General features: G+C 53.8%; 1 protein-coding gene across 2 annotated transcripts in view; it reads left to right on the top strand.

The window, feature by feature from the left end:
- The window catches only part of CPNE5 (copine 5), an 82,116-nt gene that overhangs the window by 8,716 nt on the left and 48,207 nt on the right, over positions 1-25,193 (top strand). For both annotated transcript variants that reach the window (XM_016223766.2, XM_087817366.1), the window contains exons 2-6: positions 5,091-5,131; positions 5,893-5,939; positions 23,331-23,434; positions 23,921-23,960; positions 24,174-24,250. In XM_016223766.2, coding sequence (XP_016079252.2) covers positions 5,091-5,131; positions 5,893-5,939; positions 23,331-23,434; positions 23,921-23,960; positions 24,174-24,250 — 309 coding nt within the window. The remainder of the gene's footprint in view (positions 1-5,090; positions 5,132-5,892; positions 5,940-23,330; positions 23,435-23,920; positions 23,961-24,173; positions 24,251-25,193) is intronic.

Below are 25,193 nucleotides of genomic sequence, written 5' to 3'. Positions count from 1 at the left end.
TGTGGTCCCCCGGGGGCCTTTGTGAGCACGTCCTGTGTGCCGGGCACCAGATTGCCACTTGGTATGTGCAGGACACTGTTCGGACTCCTTTCCATATATGAGCTCTATCCCCGGGAACCCCCTAGGAGAGGACTATTATTCCCCCGCGTTACAGATGGGGATGCTGAGGCACGAGAAGCTAGTGAGGTCATTACAGCTGGCACTCGGCAGAGCTGGCTTTGGGACCCAGCCCTGGAGCGCCGAGTCTGTGCTCTCAGCGTCCCACCTCTCAGAGGCTGGAGCGATGCTGAGCGAGGGCTGTTGGAAAGAAGAGAAGCCAGGTTTCCTTAACTGTTTTAGCCTGATGAACCTCTTTGGGAACATGGTGAAAGCCTCCAAGAAGACTGCATCCATCTGTACCAATGTGCCCCGTTTTGCTTAGTTCCAGGGGTCCACGGCCCCTCCTAAGGACCTCTGGTCCGGGAGGCCGAGGGCAGAGCTCTCACTGTGCTGTTTGCACCGTAGCCAGAGCCACTGCTCAGGGCGCCCAGGCCGCCGGGGTGGCTCTCTCAGGGACAAACGATGGGTGATGGTAGGTTAGCCCGCAGCTCAGCTCGAGGACAGATGTGTCTCCTCAGACTGGGGCTCCCTGAGGTCAGGATTTTCTTCCTCTCTGACAGCTCCTACTCTCAATATTTTTAATCTCCCAAGAGGGAGGGTGACACCCTTAGGCTCCCTCCCATAGCACCAGCCAGGAGCTCTCATTTCTGCCTCTCTAGTGCTTTCTTGCTTTGCTGGGGCTTAGAGACCTCAGACCTCAGCACCCAGTCATGGTCACGGTCATGGTCATTGTCTCGCTGCCACTGAATTGGAAGTGGTTCCTTGGGGGAGAGCAGAGAGGAAGGGGGCCCTCAGCTCTGCTTCCCTGGCCTTGATTTCAGGAACAAAAGCAGCCAATTTCCAGGCTGCTGAGCGGACAGCTGAAGGGTTTTATGCTCTTTTGGTGGGAAAAATACATTTGCCTGTTGGAAAAAATGTCTCTTTGAGCTCTCCAAAGATAGAATGTGGAGGAAAAGCACTTAGGGTCTGGTGTCTGTGCCCTTGTGGTTCTGGCCCTGCTTGGCAGTGGAAAACCTGGTTTCCCTCCCCTCAGCTTCTTACTGCTGGGTGCCTGTGGGCAAGTCCCTCACCCTCTCTGAGCCTGAGTCCCAGTGGATCAGGTTGAGGCTCGTGTAAGAGCCTTTGCATGCTACCCAGGAGTATATTGTTGCAGTGGGGGAAGCTGAGGCCCTAAGACCAGGTGTCCTGGCACATGGTATCTGGACTGCTGTCGTTGGGAACAGTGTGCATGTGCATGTGTGTGCATGTGTCTTATTTAAACATGGCTTCTGGGGGCCTGTTCAGACCTACAAAATCAGACTCCAGGAAGGGGGCCCAAGAATCTGCCTTTTAAGTGGGAGAAGGGGTGAGTCTCAAGAAATGAGAGACCCATTGCACATGGGTGAAGCTACTTCCCAAGGCCAGGAGGGCAGGCTCAGTGGGCTCTGACCTGTCAGGACAGGCAGTTGGGATGAGGCACATGTGGATATGTGGGGGCAAGTGTGGATGAGGTGAGGGGTCAGAGAGGTAGGGGGACAGAGGGTCCTCAAGGAAGGGAGGCCAAGGGCAAGCCTGAGGCTGGGGTGGTGGGGGCGGCCCTCAGCCAGTGGGGGCTTTCAACATACACTTCACCTCAAGCGCCGGAAGTATGTATGTTGGGGGTAGGCCTCCTTGGACTGGTGAGGGTGGAGGTGGCTATGTCACCCATCCTATCTCTCCTTTGTCACCATGGGAGTGACTGCTCTGCTCATCCCCTGGCCCATGATGACTGACCCATCCAACAAGCCTCACTGTGTCACAGCAATACTGAGGGAGGAACTTCTTTTAGCCCCACTTTACAGATAGGGAAACTGAGGCACAAGGAAGGCAAGTAAGTTGTCTGGATCTGGGGTGTGGACCCAGCATGTCTGACCGCAGCCCAGACGCTTAACCATTAGGCTTTCCAGCTAAGAGGAAGTATTGGGGCTCGCCCTGCACGTGACCAGGTGCCACGCCAGTGAGGAGACAAGGGCCTCGATCACGCGTCTGGCCACTGCTTCGCTCTGCCTTCATCCACCCAGTTTGCCTGTTCCTGCTGTGAGTCAGGTGCTGGGCTGGCCCGACGCAGAGGCGGGTTCCTGTCCTGGGGGAGCACACAGCCCCTGTGAGAGACAGATGCACCCCTGCTTCTGCAGCCCAGGGCCTGCTGCATACGAGCCAGAGGGCTGCACACTAGAGAGAGCCCAGGGGAGGGGAGAGGAAGCGGCTGTTGGTCAGTGTCTGTCTAGGAAAGGCGAAGTCAAGCAGGAAGGATAGGAAATGCCCTGGACAGATGTAAGCATGATCTCAGCAGCATGGAGGGAAGAGGGTTAGCATTACTGACCCCAGAGTGCAGTGAGAGTCCTGAGGTCACTGGACAGAGAGCCAGCAAAGCTGGGTGGCTGGATTCTATTTCTTAGGCCAGTCGTGCGCCTCTTGCCCAGCTGGGAGGGCGGGCAGAGCCAAGAAAAGCCCGCCTGCTGCTCTTTGAAGATAAGGCTCTCCCCCAGACCCCCCACCCCAGAGTCTCACTCTCTTTCTTACTAGCCTAGACATGACTAAATCTGCATTCCAGGCCCAGACTTGGAGGGATCCCAGACCTTGGAGAAGTCACTTGCCTTCTCTCTGAGTCTCACATTCCCGGTTTATAAAGGAATTGGAAAAGGTGGCATCTGAGGCCGCTTCCAGCTTGACGATTCTAAGGTTTTATGTAGTTATAGAATTCCACTGTAGCATTCAAAGAGAAACCCCAGGAGAGAACTGCAGAGAGAAGCACTCTCCACCAACCCTCTTCCTTACTTTCCAGCTCCTCCCTGTGCCTAAGGCTCCACCACTGTAGAGTCACCTTTGGTGCTAAAGCCTGTAGTCCTTTGTTTAAATCAAGACAGACGCTCCTGCCTCCAAACCCAGCACGCAGCAGGAGGGCAAGGTCAGCCCAGGTACAAGTCGGCCCAGCTCGGTGACCAGCATCTATAAAGTGGTATCTCACCTGGAGCCCCTCTGCCTACCTTGCAGAGCTGCTTCGCATATCATTTCCTCCGACACTCACTGCCCTGGGCTGGGAGGTTTGTCAGGTGGTTTCCCAAGTGACAGCTGGCTGGGAGCAGGTGTGGTGGAGGGTGTGGGGGCCACCGGGGAGAGGCCCCGAATGAAGACTGGAGCTGAGGATGGGGATTTGGGGATCTCTCTCAGAGACATCTCTGGGAATCTGCTTGAGGACTGGAGCTGCATGATTCATGAGCACAACCTGGGACCCCCCCAGGCAGCGGGGAATGCCGTGTGTTCTTGCCAGGTTGCCACTGCATCTGTCTGTCTGTCAGTTGGCCTTTGGCTCCCAAGTCAGGATGGGGGCTATGGGCGATTGAGTTGAGCGTGGGGTCAAGTTGCCCAGACAAACTCACTCCTGATGGCTTCGGTGATTGTAATTCAGGGTAAAATCTCCTTCTAGACCTTTCTGGCTTGCTGTGGGGAGCGGCCCCGCCCTGGGCCCTCAGGAGAAGGTGGGGCACATGACCCTGAGGGTCCATCTATCTCTGACATTTGGAATTGGCTGTCAGGAAGCCACAAGGACACATGTCAAGTGTTTCTCCTCCATGGAAAAGGGGTTCAAGGGGCACAAAGGCCCCTGGGGGAGTGTGGGAGTAGAGAGGGGAGAGGGGAGATGGCCCCTGGGGACATCTGGGAGGGAGGTGGGGCAAGGCTGAGGTGGCTGGCCAGGGCAGAACTGAACTTTAGGGCAGTGTATGAAGCGGTGTGGGATGGGGGAAGCTTGAGCAGGCAGGAGGGGCTCACAGGGAGCTCCTTCAAGGATGGGGTGTAGGGGGAGCCTTTGCCCAGTCAACACAGGCCTTTAATGAGCAGGTTTCCTGGGGCTCTGTCCCATTGGGCCCCTCTGGGAGACTGGAGCATGTCTGGGGGCATGGAGAGGAAGGTGAAGAAACCGGTGTTTATCCCCAGCTCCTGCCCACCGTTGGTTGAGGGCTGCCCTCTGAGCATAAACTTCCTTGTATTTGCGGACCGCCTGCCAGAGAAAGCCCTGGGGAGAGAAGCAGGAGGAAACCACGGGTGTGCACAGGAACCGGGAGGGCCGAGGGCGCAGCACAGGGCATCCACGGCCTCCAAGCCTGGCACCACCGTCTGTATTGCACAGATGAAGAAACAGGCTAGAGAGCCTGAGTGACTTCCTGTGCTGCTTCCTGCCAGCAGCAGGTCACTGTAGAGTGAGGGCACCATGTGCAGGACAGCCCCTTGCCCGATGTCCCTGGGCCTCCACTTCCACATCTGTGAGATGGGATGGTGCCTGCCCAGTGCTGACCCTGGAGGGCAGCGTGAGGATTGGGAGCTACTGTTTGCAGAACACTTAGCGCAGTGCCTGACCATCACCGCGGTTCAAGGAGCCGAGCTGTGACTGCACGGAGGCAGGCGGGGGGCTTACACCTGTTCAACGGCCTCTCAGTCCCCAGTCGCTGTGCCCATCGTCCCCAGTCGCTGTGCCCATCATGTTGCTGAAGGCCTTCGAGTCGGATTCCCGGGGCCTTGGCCAAATGAGCCTGCATCCCCTGGGAGTCATAACTCATTAGTCCATCTGTGCAGATGGGACGATGGAATAAACTGGTTGTAAGTAGAGCCCCGAGAGAACGGGACACTGGGTGGATACGTTTTGATGGCTTGATTTTATTTTTTAAGAGACAGAGATGTGGTAAGAGGAGAGTTTCTAGAACAGGCTAAGACATTGGGTGAATAGAGATTTGGCCCAAGAGCGAGGGGCGGCCGGATCCAGGGTACCAGCATGAGTGTGGCGAAGGTGGGGTGGGGGCAGGGAGCCGCATCCCTTGAAAGCTGAGCTGAGGACCCTGGTGCCCGCCCTGTCGGCTGTAATGGGCTGTAAGGAGCCCAATAAATGGGGGGCAGCCTCCGGGCCTCAGGAACAGCGGGAATGCCCCGAGACCCCCTCTCCCCGCTCTGCTCACTCCTCTTCTCTCCCCTTCTTTCAGGAACCTTTTGGACAAAGACATGTTTTCCAAGTCTGACCCACGTAAGTCCTGCTCTGCCAATAATAACAGTAACAGCAGCACCGACGGCATTGTGGCTGGTTGCGGCGGCCAGCACTTGAGCCCTTGCTGAGCTGTCAGTGTGCCCAGCACTGGCTCAGCGCATCAAGGCTGTTTCATGAGCACTGTCCGGAGAAAGAACTGGCGGCCGACCCTTCCCTGCCCCTTTGCTTGTGAAGCCTCAACACAACCTAGCGGGTGTCTGGGCCCAAAGTTTTCAGTCCCAGGCGAACCAGTACATTTAAGAGCCCCAGTTGGCTGGGTCTGGGGAAATGAGCACTGATTTTGGAGTCCAGGGTTCTAGCCTGGAGAAATGCCACTCAAGTATATAATCTCAAGTAGGTCATTGGCCTCCTATGAGCCTCAGTTGGCCCATCAGAGAAGGGGGGCTGATGACAGTAACAGGTCTCTGAGGCTGCCTTGAGCCCTAAAGGGATGACTTGAGTTTCAGGTGCTCTCTTGCCACACCTCTACCACCAAGTCACCCATCACGCCCACCTGTCTACCTGCCCCACACTCACACTTGCTCAGGCCTTAATGCAAATGGCCCCTGACTCCCTTCCCAAAGGGTACTCCTCCCAGATAGGCTGATGTTCTAGCCCCCTGTCCAAGCTGACTAATGCCCCCAGCCACCCAGGCCGTACTCTCTGAGGCCCCGGCTGCTCCAGGGCCCTCCTCATCTGGGGCACCACCTTTCTCTTGGCCTGCCTGGCGTGTTAACCCTTTTTCCCTCCTCTCCCCACAGTGTGCATCATGTATACTCAAGGAATGGAGAACAAGCAGTGGAGGGAGGTAGGTCCAGCCCCTTCCCCCCAAGAACACCAGCCTGTCCCTGATGTGGTCAGCTTGTGCACCTAACGGGAGTCGGCCCACTTGATGTTTGTAACTGCAGCCGTGGAGCCCAAGGGAAGGACAGTAAGGTGTGCAGAGTCGGGAGACTGGTCCCTGCTGTTGCAGGAAGAAACTAATGGTGGACTGGAAAGTTCCTGTCCTCAGGGAACCCAGTCTGAGGGGAGACACAGCCCTGTCCTCAGGGAGACCCAGTCTGAGGGGGGACACAGCCCAGTCCTCAGGGAGCCCCAGTCTGAGGGGAGATGGAAGAAGAGCAGGCCCACCAAGGTCTCCGTGGCCTGAGGACCGTGCGTATGGCATCTAGCACCATGGTCCGCCCACAGCAACCGTCCCGTGGCTCTGACTAACGTGAGCATTCAGTTAGGTCAACCCCCTGCCCACAGATCTTCAGTGATTCCCCTCTGCTTTGAATCAAGTCCCAGTTCCTCAGCCTGGCTTCCAAGCTCTGCCCAGAACCTGGGGAGTCCCTCCCTGATGATGTGATAAAGGTGGGAACAGGCCACAAAGCTTCAGTACCTCGGGCTTGTCCCCGACCCTCACCTTCCTCATGGGGGGCCTGCCAAAGCATCTCCTGCCCTGCTCCCTACTCCCTCAAGTTGTGTCAGGAGCAAGCGGCCAAAGGGGGTGAATTTTATCCATAAAATCTGTGGGAAATACCTGCACAGGGGCTGGGCTGAAGTTGACTTTTTCACTCTCCGAGGCTCTACACCAATTAAAGCATAAACCAGATTGCTGGGGAAACGTTTAGCCGACTTCAATGAACTAATTACTCTTGAGGCCTTTTGGCCAAGCTTCTTAGAAAGCAGGAACGTGCTTTCTTAGTGATGCACTCAGGAAAGTGTGGGGGGGCCCTCAGAAGGGCACTGCTCCTGCAGCTGGTGGCTACGGCCTGGAAGGGAGACCTGTCTCCATTTGGGTCTGGGTCCTGGCCGTCAGCACCGGCACCGCGGGGTGGGGCAGAGGAAAGGGGGCGGCCTTGCCGTCAGCCGCACCTATGCTCCGGTCCTGGCTCCAGCCCTTTCTGGACCTGGGACCTGGGCAGGTTGCTTAACCTGTCTGTGCCTCAGTTTCCACATATGCAACATGAGGATAACACCTACCTGCCTTGCAGGCCTGTGGCAGGGATGAAACAGGATGGGGTTTAACGAGCCTGGGGTGTGGTCGCTGCTCGGTAAATATCGTCGCACAGCATGGCTCAGAGCGTCAGGGCCTTGCTGGCCACAGCCCAGTTTCAGTCAATATTTGCAGCAGGAAGCATTGATGGGGTGCCGGGCAACAAACCCGGTGGGGGCGGCAGGGAGAGAGGTCAGGAGAACCAAGCTTCACCTAAACACCAGCTGGAGCCAGGCAGTTGGCAGCCTGGGGGCAGATTCCACGCGTGAATGATCTGCCAGGGAAGGGTGAGAGGTGCCGGTGAGGAGAAGGGGAGCTGGGAGGGGAGACGGTGCAGCCGTGTTAATAGCTCACTGGGTTTTTACAAAGGGCATTTGACCAAACGCAAGCCTCTGGCTAAGGGCTGCGTGGTGCGGAGAAGGGGAGCATGTGGGTCAAGGGGAGCTTCGGGGCTCAGCCGGCTCAACCTGCCCATTCTGGAGGGGGCAGGATGGGCCTCAGGTGGCCGAATCAGGGTGCAGAGGGAGTGTGCGCTGGGGGAGCTCGGTTGCAGGGAAGCGGGGACACAGCATAAGGGCCCTGCGGCAGAGACTGTGGCCTAAGCAAAGGTATGGGGTCGGGTGGGGGGTGGGGGAGGCTGGAGTGAGCAGGTCTGCCCAGGTTCCCAGCAGCTGAGGGCTGGGTATAATAAAGGGCTATTTATAAAGCAGTGGGCGGGTTTTAGGGAACTAATGAGGGGTGGCGAATCACGAAGCTGGCGACAGAGGGAAGCCTGAGGGGTGTAATAGGGCTTGGGGACAGGAGCAGGGACGCTCAGTGGAGGGACACGGTCAGCCCAGGGGATTTCATTCCTTCCCACCTTCTGCTCTCGGCCAGCGCGTCCCATCGGCAGAACCTGCTGGAAGACCTGGGGTGGGGAAAGTTGATGCGGTCTGCAGGGCCAGCCTCCGGGCACAGAGCACCGTGGAGAGGGGCAGGGGTGGATCCAGAGGGACAGGCGGAGACGCGGGGACAGACAGCGAGAGGATGAGTGAGGCTGGCATTCAGTGTGTTGCCTGATAAGATCCAGGAAAAGGTGACTGAAGGGGGCTCCTGGCTGTTAGTCTGAGGACATGGGGAGTCATGGGGTCAGAAGTCAGAGCAGGAGGGTCCCTAGAGATCAAGGAGACTGACCCCATTTCTGAGAGGCAGTCAGCACCATGCCCAGCCTTCAGGGGTGACAGTGGCAGAGCTCAGCCACATGTACTCTTGGGGAGGGGGAGAAACCGCCCCCGTCTTGAGTTCTTGGACTAACAATAAAATTGATGTAAGACCAGATTAACAGGAGAAAAACCAACTTGATACGTGTGCGCGGGAGACCGTAAGTGATGACGCTCTCCAACACAATGAACCAGCCACCTTTTTATACTTTCTAGGCAAAGGAACAATACATGCGTGAGGAAATGACAGGACAAAGACATTAAGGTTGGGGTGCTCATTACCGAGGAATCTAAACAAGTTTGGGCATGGGAAGTAAGTTAGCAGAGGAGTAACAAGTGTTGCTTAGGCGAGCTTTTGGACCCTGGACTCCTTAACTCTAGGGATAAGGTGTCTCTCAGCCCCCTGCAGCCAGGGGACACCCTTCACAGCGGAGAATTATTCTTTGCATCCAGGGAGACAAGGGCGGGTCAAGGTGCCCCTCCCGCACTGGCTGCTTGTCAAGTAACTTTAATTCCGAGTCATCATATGTCATTGTGGGATATTTGGGGTGGCCTGGCCCGGGCCCTGAGAGCACCCCCAGGACTCAGGCTTCACGCTGTTTTGGAGAAGAGAAGATGCACTCAGACACATTGAGGCCCTACTTTGCCTGATCCTCTGTGACCCCCAGAGGGAAGGCTCAGGAATGGAGAATTTAAAGAAAAACCCAGATCCATCTCTGCGGAACCGGCCCTGGGAGGGAAGACAGCCTTTGCGAGTAAACAGAAGCCCTTTGCCGCCGGACCACCTGCTAGTTCATTGCAAACCGTCTGTGAGCGGAATCTTGGCCGAGGGACAGTCATCCTATGGCCAGAGGGTGTCAAGTGCAGGCCCAGGGTTCCTCTAGGCAGGGCCTGACCCCGGGTTCACACAAGGCCGCAGAAGGATGAAAGCTGTTCTCGTAGCCCCTGCCTGCCGGGTTTCAGCTGATTTTAACCATTTAGGCCATTTTAATGCCTCTGAGAAAGCTCCATCCTCCCAGCACCTAAATCTGTCACTGCATTTTATGAAAATTGACTGGAGATGTGATTTTAGCCCAGGAAATCAAGCGCTATTTGCATCAAGTCTGCAAGGGCCTTCCGCATGTCCCCGGGGAAGGCAGGGTGGCCGGGTGAGAAGGGTCCCACTTGAAAAGTGTGTGGGGGATGGTCCTTGTCCCTCCCCTGCCAGGTGGTTGTCCTGGCTGGGGGCCAGTCGGTAAGGAGGACATGGGCATCTCAAATCTTAGGGTGTCCTGCTGATTGACTCATACCACCTGAAGGGCACGTGGCGCCAACTGGCACAGCCACCCGTCCCTGCCGGAGCACTCAGTCTATTTCTGAGTAACCTCAGCCCATCGAACATTTTAACAAGCTGGGAATGATAGTTCATTGCTAAATATTTGGAATAATATCCTCGGAGCACCTTGATATGTGCCTTCCCATAACTTTGTCCCCATGAGCATGTGTTGGGCACCTACTGTGTGACAGGGAGGATGCTGGGGACAAAAAGGGCACCAGGCACTGTTCACACCAGCTGGGCTCCCTTTCAGTTGGGGGGGTAACAGTGCAGCAAGTAGTGCTGGTAGCACACACCGGGTAACAGTGCAGAGCCAGGCTCTGTTCTCAGCCCTCACAGTGTCGTTTAATCCTCGCTACGCCCTATGGGGGAGGTGCTGTTATTATTTACCATTGTCATTGGCCCCATTTCACAGAGGAGGAAACTGAGCCCAGAGAGGCTGATGTGAAAGTGGTTTTCTAAACATGACGTTGTAAAAACGGTAACAGGTTTATACATACAGGGTGACATTCCACTTGTTCCTAATTCTTTCCTCCTTAGATGAAGTTAAGTGGATTTTCCCTCCCACGTGTTCTTTCCCTCAACATCTGAAGACCGCTCAGGGGGCCCTGTTGGCCAGTTTTGGGGCAGCCTTAGAATGTGGCATTTCTATCAGTAGTTCCTGTTTATGTCGCAGTCTCTTGCCGCTTTACCAGTCTGGGCACACTCCCCTCGACCCCTCCTGGAACACACACCCATTGCTGCTGTTTTTTCATCAGAGAAACAGCGATCGGTTGCCTCCCCACGTGCCCCAACTGGGAATGGAACCTGCAACCTGGATATGTGCCCTGACCAGGATCGAAACCACAACCTTTGGGTGCATGGGACGACACTCCAACCAACTGAGCCACCTGGCGGGGCTACAGGTCCATTCTTCAGTGTCCTTCCCAAGGTGTGTCCGCTTGTCTAGCCCAGAGCGTCATGGGCTGGCTGCCTCCTCACAGGGGCTTGGACTAGACCATGAGCTCCTCCCTAGATCTCCGCATTCTGTGCCTTTCTCAGGGTTGTACATCTGTCCACGCTGTCTAGCATTCCACCGGCCTCTGTGACAGTTGTCTCCAACTTCGTATTGAGTTTGGGGGCAGGTCTCTCACATGAGCTGCTGTTCACAAAGGATTCCCTCAGCTCAGACCTGGAAACTGAGTTTTTGAATCTAAATGTGATTTTATCTCCATTGTGGGTCCTTTGGTAGATTCAGTCTGTTGTGTGGCCTGTGAAGATCATGTTGAGTTATGACTGTGCATCCAGATCTTGGTTCTGTCTCCTGGTCTTGGGCCGGCTGTTGTCACCCACACGAATGGTGAGCGGCTGAACGGGCTGGGGTGCTGTGGTCCTCGCTAGAGACCTTTCCCCAGGTTGACCTCAGCTCTCTAGTTGGCCTTTGGGGTGTGCTGTTCAGCCACCTGGGATCTGCATAACTTGTTATAATCCATCCTATTTTCTGTATATGGTCCCTAAGGACATCACCAATAGTAGTTAAATGCCTTGTCAGACGAAGCCCTGAACTTGAAGTCCAAAACCCTGCATTCCCATCCCAGGTCCAATATTGGCTGTGACCTGGGTGAGGTATTTGCTTTCTCCCAGTCTCAGCGTACTCACCTGTAAAATGGGGTTAGGAGACTAAAGAAGATAATGCCTGAGAAAGTATCAGTTGTGATGTGGTGTTGCCCAGCTTGAGTACTTAGGCGCTCAGTCACCAAGCGTGGAAGTGGCCACACTTGGAGGTCCCATGACCTAATCCAAGCCTGTCCTCATGAGGAGTGCAGAGTGACACCGACCATCCTGAATACTCAGGCTTCCTGTAAAACCCGAGTCCCCTGCTCAGCCTGGGCTGCAGCACCTGGGGACCAAGGAGTGAGAGCTTCACAGAAGAGGGGGGCTGGAAGGGAAGTGTCCCAACCCTGTGTGGGCAGGTGTCTCATCAGGGGCTCTTCCAGGAATGACTGAACCCAGGGATACCATCATTGCTGTGTCCTGACTGACGGAGCACCTTGGCACACTGGCTGCCAGGAGGTGGCTGCCGGTAGTGCGGGATCCCCATTTCTGTCTCTCCAGTGCCCTATCCTCTCCTGGTGTAGTTTGGGGGCATCTCCTCTCAGCCTGCCCATGAGACCTTGCCTTTCTGAGTGGTGGCCTTTCTGGCTCCTGCCCCCTTCCAGACCCCCACCATGCTCCCTGCTGTGTCTCTGAAGGTCACCCCACACTCACCCCTGGCAGACAACATCCCTTCTCTCCCCTGAACAGAAAAAGGCTTTTCCCTGGTTCCAGTGGTTCTCAAAACCACAGCCCAGGGGTTTACCTAGAGATGAAACATCTACCTCGTAGCCTGGCATCAGAATCTTTCCTACTTGGATACCCTCATTGGGGCAGGGTGGGGACTCACATCGGCTACCAGGCCCTCTAACCCTGCTGGCCATCCACAGCTGTCGGGCCTTCAGGGCAGATACCAGCCTCCGCCCACAGTCAGAGGCGGCTACGGGCACAGCTCTGCTCTGCACGACCTCGACACCGGGGCCCGTGCAGCCACCAGAGCAGCACCCGGGCCAGTTTCTGCCACATGCACCAGCAGGTTAGGTTTACCCACAGAGATTTGCAGTTTGAAAATGCTGACAATTTCATACGGTCTAAAGGTTAGTTTAGACTAATCTAACGCGAGCAAGTGGCTCCCAGTCACACTCCTGTCCTTATAAGCTCAGTGAGGTCCCAGCACCCGCCTCGTGCCTGAGCGGCTCACTGGAGGCGCTGATCTCTGCAGATTCTCTCGCCCGGCAAGGCCTAAGTGCTCGCTGGACACTTGTAGCCATCCCCTGTCTCCGCACCTGCCTGTTGGCTGTGAAAAATCATTGCTAACGTCCCTCTGCTAATAGGGTTCTCCAGCACCATGTACTTGAGGTGAGGCCTCCTAGTTAGCATCTTTCAAATGTAACTCCCATGCCTCAGATGGATGAAACTCATTTGAAAACTAATTTAAAATAATAGATTATAGACAATAAAACAAGACCCAAGCTATTTGACCCCAGGCCTTTCCCACCCTACCGCATGGCCCGTTACCTGCCTCTTACCTTGCTCTGTCCCTCCCCCTGCATCCAGACAGTCTGGGGAACTTCCCACCCTCACTCTGTCCCTGCAGGGGACACCCTCCAGCCACATCTGTGCCTTTATCCGACTCTGCCCATCTTCGGCGCTCTCCGAGCCCCCAGACACCCTCTCCCAGAATCCCAGACTGCTCTCAATGACTCCGATTGTTTAAGAATCAGAGAATGAAGTCAACTAAGATGTCAGAACATCTGCTGAGTAACAACAGGCATCCTTTACTGAGTGCCTGCTGTGTGCCCGGCACCTCCTACTCAGCATCCCTGGTTCTTATGATGACTCTGTGGCCGGGTACAGGTTATCCCCGGACCCAGAGAGGCACAGAAACTGGCCCCAGAGGATGCGGCTAGGAGACCAGGGTTCTCTCCCCACTGAACCAGAGGACGATGTGTCTTGGGCAGTTCTTGGGAGTCACAGACCTGGCTTTGTGTCAGGGCCTTGGTACTTAGAGCTGTGTGACCTTGTACTAGACACTTATCCTCTCTGAGCCTCAGTTTCCTCACATGTAAAGTGGGTTACGAGCAATATTTGCCTGCTGGATTGTCTAAGGATTAGAGGTAACTTAGGATAAGCCGGAAGAGCCAGGTAGGCACTTGGTAATAGACAGCTCTTGTTAATAGTATCATCTATGGGCTCTGGGTACAGACAATGTGCCAGACAGTTTACATACTTTATCTCAGGTAATCCATTCTATAGATAGGAGCGTGGAGGCCAGAAGAGAAGTGACTTGAAGACAACACTCTGGTATCCTCCTGGGTGCAAAGCAGGGAGTTCCCTGCCCTCAGAGACCTTACAGGGAGCTGGGGAAAACAGACACAGATATAAAAGGATTTAAAAGCCTCGTTTCCTTCATCTTGATAACTGCATTAGAACAGATCCTCTAGGAAGCCCCAAGTTTCAGACCGTAACTAGCTCAAGAGCCACCCTAGTAGTTTAGAGGTGAATTGTCAGTACTTCACAGCAGGGAGAGATCCAGGAGGGCTGGGGAGGCTCCCTGGAAGAGGTGGCACTTGAAGGATGGTGGAGAAAGAAAGGGCATTGTGGGAATGGGGCCTGACATGAGCAAAGCCTAGAGGTGAGAATGCCTTGTGTGCCCACGAGATGGCAGTGACTAAATTTGACTTTGGGCCAAAGTCAGACTGGAGGAAGGTGAGAGGTCAGCTGGGGGGGGGGGTGGCACCCCACTGGGAATCCTGTTGGGAATATAAGGTCTTAGATTTAATCAGTTTTCAAAGGGATTTAATCACAGTTTTAGCAGCCAGTGAACAAACATTTATTGAGCACCTACTATATGCCATACACTAATCCAGGCACATAGTGGAGAACAAGACAGGCAGAGTCCCTGCTCTGGAGAGGTTTAATGTAGTCAGCAAAGAAACTGGGTAATTTCAGGTACTGATTGATAAAGTACTGTGAAAAAGTGTAATGAGAGAGAGTGACCAGGGAGAAGGGGCTGCTTTAGCTAGGGAGGTTGAAGGAGGCCCTTCTGAGGGGCTGGTGACACTGGAGTTTAGTCCTGAGTAGTGACATGCATAAGTCTGGGAGGGGGGTGTTCCAGGCGGAAGGAACAGCAAGTGCAAAAGCCCTGAGATGGGAACAAGCTCACTACACTCAACGAACAAAGTGGGCCAGTATAGGTTGAGTGATGTGAGCAATGAGGTCAGTGGGGGATGTGGCCACAGAGGTTGGCAGGGGCAGATCCTGTAGGGCCTCACAGGCCATGTAGGAGCTCAGATGCTGCTCTAAGTGTGACAGGAGGCTAGTTGAGGGTTTTGAGCAAGGGAGTGATGCAGCCTAATCTGTGTTTCAGAAAGACTCCTCTGGCCACTGTGTGTGGAGTGGATTGCAGGGGAAAAGGAAGAAATAGAGACAGTTAGTGGTCTTGTGGAGGTCCTGGGATGAGACTGTGGTGGGCAAGGGCAGTGGGCATCCAGTTTGTCTAATGGCCAAGAGTTTGAAATAAAATGACCCTCCACCTACGGAGCTGTGAGCCCAATTGGGGATCCCTGATGAACAACACAGGAATTGACCTCAGCCATTCGACATAGACCTTTAGCAAAAAATTTACTGTTTTTATTGCCAAAGCCCAAAGCAGGAGACAAGCCCCTCAGGAGGTTGGGTTGGCTTTCAGACTCTCCCCTTTCTGCAGAGAGGAGTCTGCAAAGAACGGCCCCTCTTGAGCCTTGGGTCCCTTGGGCAGCCTTTAGGGTTCTTTGTTCTTGTCATGCAGGTGAATTTTCAAGACCAAGGCCTGGCTTGGGGAGCAAATGGGTCCTGGGCACCTACTTTTAAGGTTGGGGCTTCAGAAGCCATTATGGCACAGTGAGGCTCTGTCCCGTGTTCCTTCAAATCCTTACTCTGCCGCTTCCTTTAACCTCTCTGAGCTTTGGCTTTCATCAGTAAAATGGGCCCCCAATGCCTGCTCATTGGACTGTGGGGGGACTAAATGACAGAATCACTCAGCAGAGCTCCTGGCTATGCCCAATACTTGTAAATATTGTAATTATGTACTATGATCAAACAAAGCTGCGGGAGGCTCTGTCCCCTCTGCAGCCACTCCTCCAATAGGACAGCTGACATTCCTACCTCCCTGTGAGGTCTCCCTGTCAGCAGCACCCCATTAACCCCACCCCAGCCCTCGCCACACCCTAGGTGAGGAAGCAGGAGGCGTGGAGGGGTCCTTGCTTTGCCCTGTGACTCAGCTAGAGAGTGGCAGAGCTGGGGGTGACGTGGTCCAGGCCCCCGCCCCTCCCATCTGTCCAGGCCTGGACTTGCAGAGGGGCCTTTCCTAGCTCCAAGTTTAATGGGGTGCCTCAGGGGCCAACTGTGGATCTGTGTGTGACTCCTGCTGCCCCGCCCCCCATTCGGCAGAGGCGTTTGCTAGTTCTGGATAATACATTAGACGGGAGCCCCGAGATTCCATCTGGAGAGAGGAGTCTGATGTCCTAGTAACCACCCTCCCCGAGGTCCAAGGCCGGGCCCCTCGGCGGCTGATCAGTCTGTTTACTCTTTTGTGTCAGTGCCCAGGTGCACTTTACACTTGTGGCTGAGCTGTTGAGAGCGTGGGCTCCAAAGTCAAGGTGACTGGGTCCAAATCCGGGCTGCCACCTTCCCAGCTGGGGCTCTTTGGCAAGTGCTCAGGCTTAGGAGCCATTTGTGAGGATTAGATGAGCTAATTCAGGTAAAGTGCCTGGCATGCAGGAAATGTTCAATAATGGCCCTTATAAGAAGCCCTGAGTGAGCCCTGGCCAGTGGTGCAATTGGTTGGAGCGCTGTCCTGTACACCAAAAGGTGGCGGGTTCGATTACAGGTCAGGGATATACCTAGGTTTCGGGTTCGATCCCCAGTCGGGGTGTGTATGGGAGGCAACCAATCTCCTTCCTCTCTCTAAAATCAATAAAAACATATCCTGAGGTAAGAATTTAAAAAAAAAAAGAAGGAAGCCCTGAATTAGAAACCAGTGCTTTACCTGCAAGAAGGAACCACTGATGGTATTTCAGACATCCTGAGGCCATTTGTTAGGAGCTATAGCCTTTTTGGGGTGTCTTTAGGGGAGGCTGCTCGGCCCCTCTCCCCGCAGCCAGGCCCAAGGCTCAGGGGTCCAGCCACCAGGGGACGCGATGGTGGAGAGTGTCTTGCCAGCAGCTTGGCAGCCACGCTCATTGGTAAAAGGGTTATTTCCCCAGGAGCTGGGATGATTTAACAGATTATCTGGAACAGTGGCTAATTAAGAACTAAGCTTTTAGGCAGGAAGTCTTTCATTATAAGCTTGGTAAATTTTCACAGGCTGCTGCTGATGTTTGCGGCCAGAGAGGGAACCTTCTCTGTCCGGTCCTGGGCGCTGGGAAGGCCTTTGGAGCCCCAGTCTCCTCACTCACCGCTGCCCTTTCTCACTTAGAGGCCTAACAAAACAGGGAGCAGTCTGGGAGGCCGCAGGCCCAGAAGTCCCGGTGCCCCCTGTGTGACCTTGGGCAAGCCCCTTCCTCACTCTGGTTCTGGTCTTCCTCACTCTACAGGGAGGGGTGGCTACAGAATCCTGGGCCCCTCCAGTGTGAGAACCTGAGAGAACTTTCCAGATCCAAGATGATGGCAGGTCCTGGCATGGAAACAGGCCCTCTATGCCCCTCTCCGCAACCCAGGCCCTCTTTCCGGTGTCCAGACCTCTGGCCCTCCTGGTGCCCTGCCCTGGGCACCCACCCTGGCCCTGTTCCTAGAGCACACACATTCCCTTTTCCTTCTCTGTTTAAGTTGGACAGCTTTCTGGCCTCCGATTTTAATCTCGGTGAGCATGACTCACGAGGGGCCAGGGCTGGGCTCTGCAGCAGGGCTTTTAGAATCCCCAGAAAGGAGCCATCGATAATATAGGAAAATCACTGGGCCGCTCTGGCGGGGGAAGGGTGCAGCTTCGAGGTGCAGAGCAGCCTGCCAGCCCCCCCTCTGTCCGCGGCCTGCTTAGCCTCTGGGTGCTTTGCAGCTGGGAGGAGGTCTCCAAAGCTTCATCCAGCTGTAATTTGTAAAAAGGCGAGAGCTGCTTAAATCAGGGGACGTTAAGATTGTTCAGGCTTGCAAAGCCACCCACTCATTACTGAGGCAGGAACCGCTGCGACTCTGTCCCTCCTGGGAGCCTTGGACCCCACCCCCACAGCTGGGAGCCGCTGGGAGGTCCTTTGGCCTCCAGGAGCTCTGTTCCTCCTCTGTAAAGTGGGGATGGCAATAATATGGGCTCCACAGGGTCAGTGGGGTGTTAAATGTGTGGAAGTGTTTTGAAGAGGAGTAGTCACGATACAAGGTGGTGGCGGAGGATTTGATGGAAGGAAGAAACCTGAGAGAGGGGCATTGACAGGCTTCTGGAAGAACGGGGCACTGCTGTGACCTCAGCTCTTGTCACAGCCCTTTTCCTAATTAGCAGTGTGACCTCTGTCAGAACACCCCAAGCCCCTCTCCTGCCTCTCTCTTCTCATTGGTTGAGATTTGGTTCCTTCTGGCTCTGAGATCTTTAGGTTCTAAGTCAACTTTGTAATCAATGAATGTTTATGGAAATGACAGGAGGGACCAGGACTGTGTGTGTGTGTGTGTGTGTGTGTGTAGGGGTCGGAGGTGGGTTGGTGGTGAGCCAAGGTGGAGAGCACTCGCCTGCGCCACCTGACCTGTAGAACCATCCAGACCCCACAGGAAGAGTCAACAGGGTGGAAGGGACAGTAGGCACCGAAGAAGTTCAGAGGTTGGGCTGGTGGTGGGAAAACAACGGGACTGGGTGGGACATAGTTCCAGCCTCATTCATAGGATTAACCTCTTCTTGGTTAGTGACAACCTCAATTCCTTATTGATTTGGAGCCAAATGTGCCTGGGTTCAAATCCTCTCCCTACCACCCATTTGCTGTGTGACCTTGAGCAAGTCCCTCAGTGTCTCTGCGTTTTATCTGAGTTAATTTATCTGTAAAATGGGAATAATAATAGTACTGCCTCATAAGAGTGTCATGAACATTAATATATGGAAAACACTTGGTGGCTGGCACGCAGTAGGCCTACGAGAGGGTTATTACAGGTACTGAAGACCAACCATGCAGCAGACACTCCGCACAGTGCTTCTCGCACATTCCCTTCCGCCTTCCTCGGGAGAAGGAATGGTTTGCTCTGTTTTAGCAATGGGGACATGCAGCCTCTGAAGTGGTTCCATGTTGTCTCACGTAGATAAGCAACAGACTGTGGCCCGTGGGGGTCCTGGGCCCCTGGCCTAGCTGCCCCTTTGCACCCCCTGGCTCTGGGCATTGGCCGGAGTTGACGCGTGTGGTGGGAGACTTCGCGTTGCTTGGGGTCCCTTGCCTTACTTGCCTGACCAGGGTTCTCATTCTCAGCCCTGCACTGGCCCTTGCTTGTCCCAGGGCAGTTTGGAGGGACAGCTGCCCTCCTACCCCCGTAACTCCCAACACCTGTGTGGTGCAGAGCACCCCCCAGAGCCATTTAATTTAGTCCTCAGAGAAGTTTCAAGTCCGTCTCCCCTTTGAGGGTCTTGCTGGAGCTGGTGACATGTAATTAATGCTGATGAATTGATATTCTCGGGGCTTAGTCATGAGGTTTCATGACTTCTTTTTTTAAAAATCCTTGCCTGAGGATATTTTTTCCACTGCTTTTCAGAGAGTGTGGAGGGAGAGAGAGAGAGAAACATCGATGTGAGAGAGACACATTGATTGGCTGCCTCCTGCTCGCCCACTGACCAGGGGGATCGAACCTGCAACTGAGGTACGTGCCCTTGGCTGGAATTGAACCTGAGACCCTTCAGTCAGTAGGCCATGCTCCAACCACTGAGCCAAACTGGCTAGGGCTCATCTGTATTTTCTTTCTTTGTCCCCACTGGGGGACTGCCTGGACCCTGGGGTCACGGGGGTCCCCCTCACCTCCTTGATTGCTCAGCCCCTTCCCCAATTACACACCACAGCCTACCCGGTCCACACCTGCCCCCCTACCCTAGGGCTCTCTGCATCAGAATCACTTGGTAAAACAAAGATTTGGGGGCTTGTCTTCAGCTTTGTTGATCAGAGATTCCCTGTGTCCACCGGTGTTTGGTGGCCTGTGCTCAGACTGTGAGCAACGTGAGGCCCCCCCCTCATCCTCAGACCCTGGAGTGTGGACAGAGTGGTTCCGAAAGGACTGGAAGGAGGGACAGGTATTTCTAAGGAGCTGGAATAGTGCTCAGGGCTAGCTTGGCTCTGATTACAGGTGCTGAGGGGTTAACCCACCCTTCCCTCCTTCCCAAGTACAACAGTCGGATCACAGGCCTCCGGGGGCTTCCCACTGCTAATCCCTCACTGCTCCAAGTCCCTTCCCGCTGGAAGACTCAACAGTTCTATGTGGAATGAAATACAGCCGCATTGACTTCTTTGACCATCAGTTCAGTTGTGTGCCTACCGCAATTAATAGGGGTATAAATTGGGCCTGATAGGGACCTGGTGGCTTCTTGGATTTTTAAAATCCAAGTTTTTGCTTATTTTTCCTTTGCTATTAGTTCAAGTAATGAAGGCCATAAAACATCTTTAGTAAGTCCCTGGGTTGTAGATTTCACAGTCCTTTGTGCCCTGCACATGCTAATTACCCCAGAGTCCTGATAATTCATCACTGCCCAGCCTGGCTCGCTTGCCCCCTTTCCTGCTCTAGGAGATATCGGGGGCTCTTGGAGCCCCCCTCCCTGCGCTGTTTCCAGGGGAACTCCATTTTCTTCTCCAGCAGAGCTCAATCTCTAGGGAATTTCCCTCGATTGAAGCTTCAAGTGCCATTTTAAAAGCAGCTGTCATCTTCCCTAATGGGTGTTTTCCTTGGAGCCTGCTGGCAGTGGGGTGAAGGGAGGGGTGCACAAAAGAATGCTTGCTTCTTGTGGACTCGGGTTTATCCCAAATCCTGCTGGAGGGATTTTTAAAGGTGCTTGAGGGAGGAGGGCAATGCACTGAGGAAGAGATGTGGCCCTTCTTTAATAGAGGATTCTTGTGAACCGGGGTGTTTACCTGGAAGATTCTGCCATTAGAAATGTTCCTTTTGTCTGAAGACTGGAAGTATTAAGAATTAGAATGAGCAGGAGAGGAAAATGCAGGAACTCTTTTGGAACAAGGGTTATAATTATGAGATTTTAACTGAATTTAGGGGGTGGGGCAGGAACCCAGCCTTATTCAACTTGTCCTCCCCATTGCCTTGCTCACAGTGGGGCTTCTGTAAATGCTTGTGAAGTAAAACTCATCTTATCTGATTTTTATAATGCTTGAAGACTCCTGCCAGTCAGTTAGATGAGATAAAAATACCTATAATGGGCTTTGGAGTTAGACATACCTGGGTTTAGATCCCAGCTCTGCTTGGCTGTGTGGCCTTGGGCAAGTTACTTAACCTCTCTGATTCTGCTTCCTTACTTGTAAAATGGGTAAATAACTCACAAGGCCTTTGTGAGAATCGAATAACATAATGACCTACTTGCTTACTGAGCTTCAGCAGGGGCTCAGTAAATGTTCCTTCTTCCTTCCTCCATCACTGGTTCTCAACTCCGTCTGCACATTAGAATCACCTTGGAAACTATAAAAAAACAGTTGTTCAGGCCCCACCCATTGAGATCTGGATTTAGTTTGTCTGTGGTGGGGCTTGAGCATGGGTGTTTTTAAAAAGCTCCTATTAAACGGGGTGGAACGGGTCATTGGGGAGAAAAAAGGACATCTGTAATATTTTAAACAATAATAAAATTTAAAAAATAAATAAATAAATAAATAAATAAATAAATAAATAAATAAATAAAAAGCTCCTATTAAAGGATACCTATTTTAAAAAGTAAAATCATTAATCCCATACAAATACAAAATGAACACATGGAAAAGATTTACTTAACCCATTAATTAATGAGGGAACCAGTAAGATGTTGCAACTGGTTCAAATATAACAGGTCCTCAAATAAGGTCTTCTGTTCAATGTCGTTTTGTTATGTTGGTGAGATGCCATAGGGATTAACTGCCTGTGGTAAAATCGGTTTCATTATACATCATTTCTCTTAAAGTCACCGAACCTATGAATGACATTAAATGAGGACTTACTATAATTCAAATAAAGCACACATACGGGCAACCCAGAGTGCTGAAATGAATTTATAAATAGATACAAAGCTGGTCAATAGCGAGAGAGTAATAATCAATTGCATACTACCTTACTAAATTTATTTGCATTTCTGCAGACAAGAATCGTTTGCATTGCTCTATGGCTTTTGCATTTCACACAGCTGTAAAGTATCTCAAAGATCATGAAAGGTGCAGACCTCTGTGAAGTCAGACATCTGGACTAATATGTGAAACGGAGCACCCAGTAATCTGCTTTTTTGCACATTTCAGTATCTCACACTTCCCCAGTGATTCTAATGTGCAGCCATGTCCCTTTCTTGAAACAAAATCTCATCTGCCCAGTGTATTGAACAGATGTAAGAGAGCTGCTTTGGTGGAATCGATGGCCTGGAGTCACGCCCACACTGCCCTTGTCCCAGACATGGAAGACTCCTGGGACCTCAGGGCTCCGTGTACCACAGTGCCGCCTAGTGGCTCTCAAAGGGAGGTCCCTGTGCCAGCAGTGGCCGCATCGCCTGCATTTTTTAGAAATGCAGATTCTCAGGCCTCACCCTAAACCTATTGAATCAGAACCTCTGGGGGTGAGACCTGCATCTGAGCTCAGAAGAGGGGAGTGATTCCCTAAGTCATCTGGGGGAGTTCAATGGGATTCAATTTTTTTAATGAATAATTGACACTTCAATGATTTTTAAAATATATATATCTTTATTGACTTCAGAGAAAGGAATGGAGAGGGGGAGAGAGAGAGAGTTGAAACACAGTGATGAGAGAGTCGTCATTGATCGGCTGCCTCCTGCATGCCCCTGACTGGGGAGCGAGCCCACAGCCTAGGCATGTGCCCTGACTGGGAATCGAACCTCGATCTCCTGGATCCTAGGTCAATGCTCAACCTCTGAGCCATGCCCGGCTGGGCAGGATTCAATTATTGAGTGTCTAATGTTTGAAAAATTCTAGAGTATATGCTGCAGGGGATACCAAGAAAGTCAAGTCTGTGCATTAGTTATCTACTGCTGTGTAACAAATTAGCCCAGAGTTTAGCCACTGAAACAATAGGGTCGTGAATCTGGGGGCAGCTTTGTGGGATCCTCTACCTCACAAGGCCATAGTCAAGGGTGTTGGCCAGAGCCTCAGTCATCACGGGGTTCAGCTGGGCAGGGTCCACTTCTAAGTTGTCAGTGGTTGTTGGTAGGATTGTGGTTCTTAGGATGGGTTGGCCGTCCTTAGTTCCCTACCACATGGGCCTCTCCACAGGGCAGCTGACAACACAGCAGCTGCCTTCTTTAAGGGGAGCCAGCTAGAGCGAAAGAGGGTACCCAAGACAGAAGCCATAGTCCTTCACAACATAATCTTGGAAGGGACTCGTGCTCTAGCCTATTCTTTAGAAGACAGTCACTAGGTCCGGCCGACGCGCAAGGGGAGAGATTACACAGGGGTGTGGATGCCAGGAGGTGGGATCTGCTCCCGCCGGCCCTGTCTCTGCCCTTGCATTTCCAGGGGGGCATCGAATAAGTACACACCTAACTGGAATCAGCCAGGGACGGATGGTGGTCACAGGGCAGGCACAAGTCCAGTGGCAGGTCAGAGAGAGGTAAAACTCTCTGGCTGGAAGGATCAGGAAGGTTTCCTGGAGGAGGCGGCATCAGCCAGGGACCTTGAAGGGATGGAGGCCGTGGCCCTGGCGGAGAAGAGGAGCCAGGGGGAAGGCAGCCGAGGCAGAGGCAGGAGCTGGGACAGTGAAGCGCCTGCTCAGGTGCCCGGGCATCAGAACCACTCAACTGGGGCGGAGCCTGGTAGAGAGGGAGAGTAAAGCTGGAGCCAGTGCGGACGATTCCCACTGCTAGATGGGGGGGCTCTCCCCTCGGCTGGGGTGGGGCCAGGGGCCAGGAGAGCGAAGCTTCCATTACCACCCAGGGCCAGGACTGCAGGGCTCGAGCCCAGGGCTCCCCTGCCCCCCAGCCTGGACCCAGGTCCACGCCCCGTCTCTCTGCAGTTCGGGCGCACCGAAGTCATCGACAACACGCTCAACCCCGACTTTGTGCGCAAGTTCATCGTGGATTACTTCTTTGAGGAGAAGCAGAACCTCCGTTTCGACCTGTAAGTGGAAGATGGTGCTGAGGACTGAGCACCATCTTCCTGGGGAGGAAGCAGTGATGGGAGGTGGGGCTGGAGGACCTGGGGTCGGGCAGGTCCCCTTACCAGGGAAGGGGGGGCACTGATGTTAGAGGAAGCCCGGGCTGGCCTGGAGTAAAAGTGACTATTAGCTGAAGTCTAGCCTCATCAGGAGATGGAAGGAAGGTGGGGAGAGGGAACGAAGCACCCCCCATTGTTCTCAGTTAAGTGTGGGAGACACTGAGCAGCTACCTGACCTGGGTGGGGGTTGAGAGAGACCTTGGAGACAACTCTAGCTCCACCTCTGGGAGCCCTTTTCTCCCCAGGCGACGGAGAGGTCCCCATTGACCTCTCCCTCTGTGCAAGCTGTCCTGAGATCAGAGCCTGTTTTGGGGGGTGCAGAGGTCCTGACACAGACTGGATTGGGCAGGACCCCCAGCCACCCTCACCACCTCTCTGTGTTCCTTGCAGATACGACGTTGACTCGAAGAGCCCCGACTTATCCAAACACGTGAGTTCCACCTGTGACTGCCCAGCGATTCTGCAAGTCTTTTAAATGCAGAGCTCTGAATCAGCTCAGGCTTCACTGTGACACAGTGTGTGTCTGGCGCTGTGTCCTGTCATTTCAGAGCCATCATGCTTCCAGGGGTGGGGTGATGGGGGTGCTGGGATGGCTGTGAGCAGAGGGGGTGATACTGGTCTTCTCTGTACCCTGGATATGCAGGATTTCCTGGGCCAAGCCTTCTGCACCCTTGGAGAGATTGTGGGATCCCCTGGGAGCCGCCTGGAAAAGCCCCTCACGTAAGTGTAGAGGAGTGTGGGGCCTGTTTAAGCTCCTTCTTCAGTGATGGGCCACCTTCCTGCCCAGCCTCATGGAGGGCTGGTTCCAAGGAGGGCAGAAGCAGCCAGCCAGTCATGAGCCATGATTAGGAGTTAGGAGACCCCATGGGCCCTCCCCTTGCTGGACTTTCAACCCAGTTACCTTGGAGGGACCCCAGCTCCGTTATCAGAGGCCCACACTGCTAGGATGGCTCTGAGATGCTATCTAATCTCCCACCTCTATCCTTGTAGAGGGGAAAACAACAAAGCCCAGAGAGGGGAAGTAACTTGCCCAAGGCCACACAGCTCGGAAGCGGGAGAGCGGGGGTTTGTTTGAACAGAGGTTCTGCTCACATAGCACATTCCTCAGATTGTTCACCCTTGTGGGCAGAGCTGGGTGTGGCAAGGCCCTCCCCTCTCTCCTTGCCCTGACAGCCTGCATTCAAAGGCCTTGAGTGCTCTTAGGGGAAGCCATCATTCTGAGCAGGCTCTGGAATGAGCAGACTCAAGGCTTCACGCAGGAGTCTGAGGGTGGCTTCAGGGACCAGTTAGGGCTGGCCAGGTGGAGGAGGTGACTTCTCTTGTCCCTATTTCTCAGGAAGCCCCAGGAGCAGGGCCCAGGCAAGAGAGAACCAAAGACTGGGATAAGCATGCAGATCATTTGCAGGGTGGGCAGGAAATAGGAACCAGGCTGGGCTGGGCTGGGCATCAACCCCCAACTTGCTTCTGCCAAGTTCACACTGGATGCTGTCCCCTCACCGTGATGGATAACTGCAGAGCCTGCTATTGTGTGTGTGTGTGTGGGGGGGGGGGTGTCTCTCTCCCAGGCCCTTGTCTCTGACCCCCCAGTAACTGTGTGGTAACTTCAGGGCCCTGGAAAGGCCTCCCTGCCCCCCAAAGTTCACTTCCTCTGGGTTAACTGGAT

Source organism: Miniopterus natalensis, chromosome 5, assembly GCF_054644295.1.
Source record: "Miniopterus natalensis isolate mMinNat1 chromosome 5, mMinNat1.hap1, whole genome shotgun sequence".
Classification (NCBI taxonomy): Eukaryota; Metazoa; Chordata; class Mammalia; order Chiroptera; family Miniopteridae; genus Miniopterus; species Miniopterus natalensis.
This window is presented reverse-complemented; position numbering and strand designations above follow the sequence as displayed.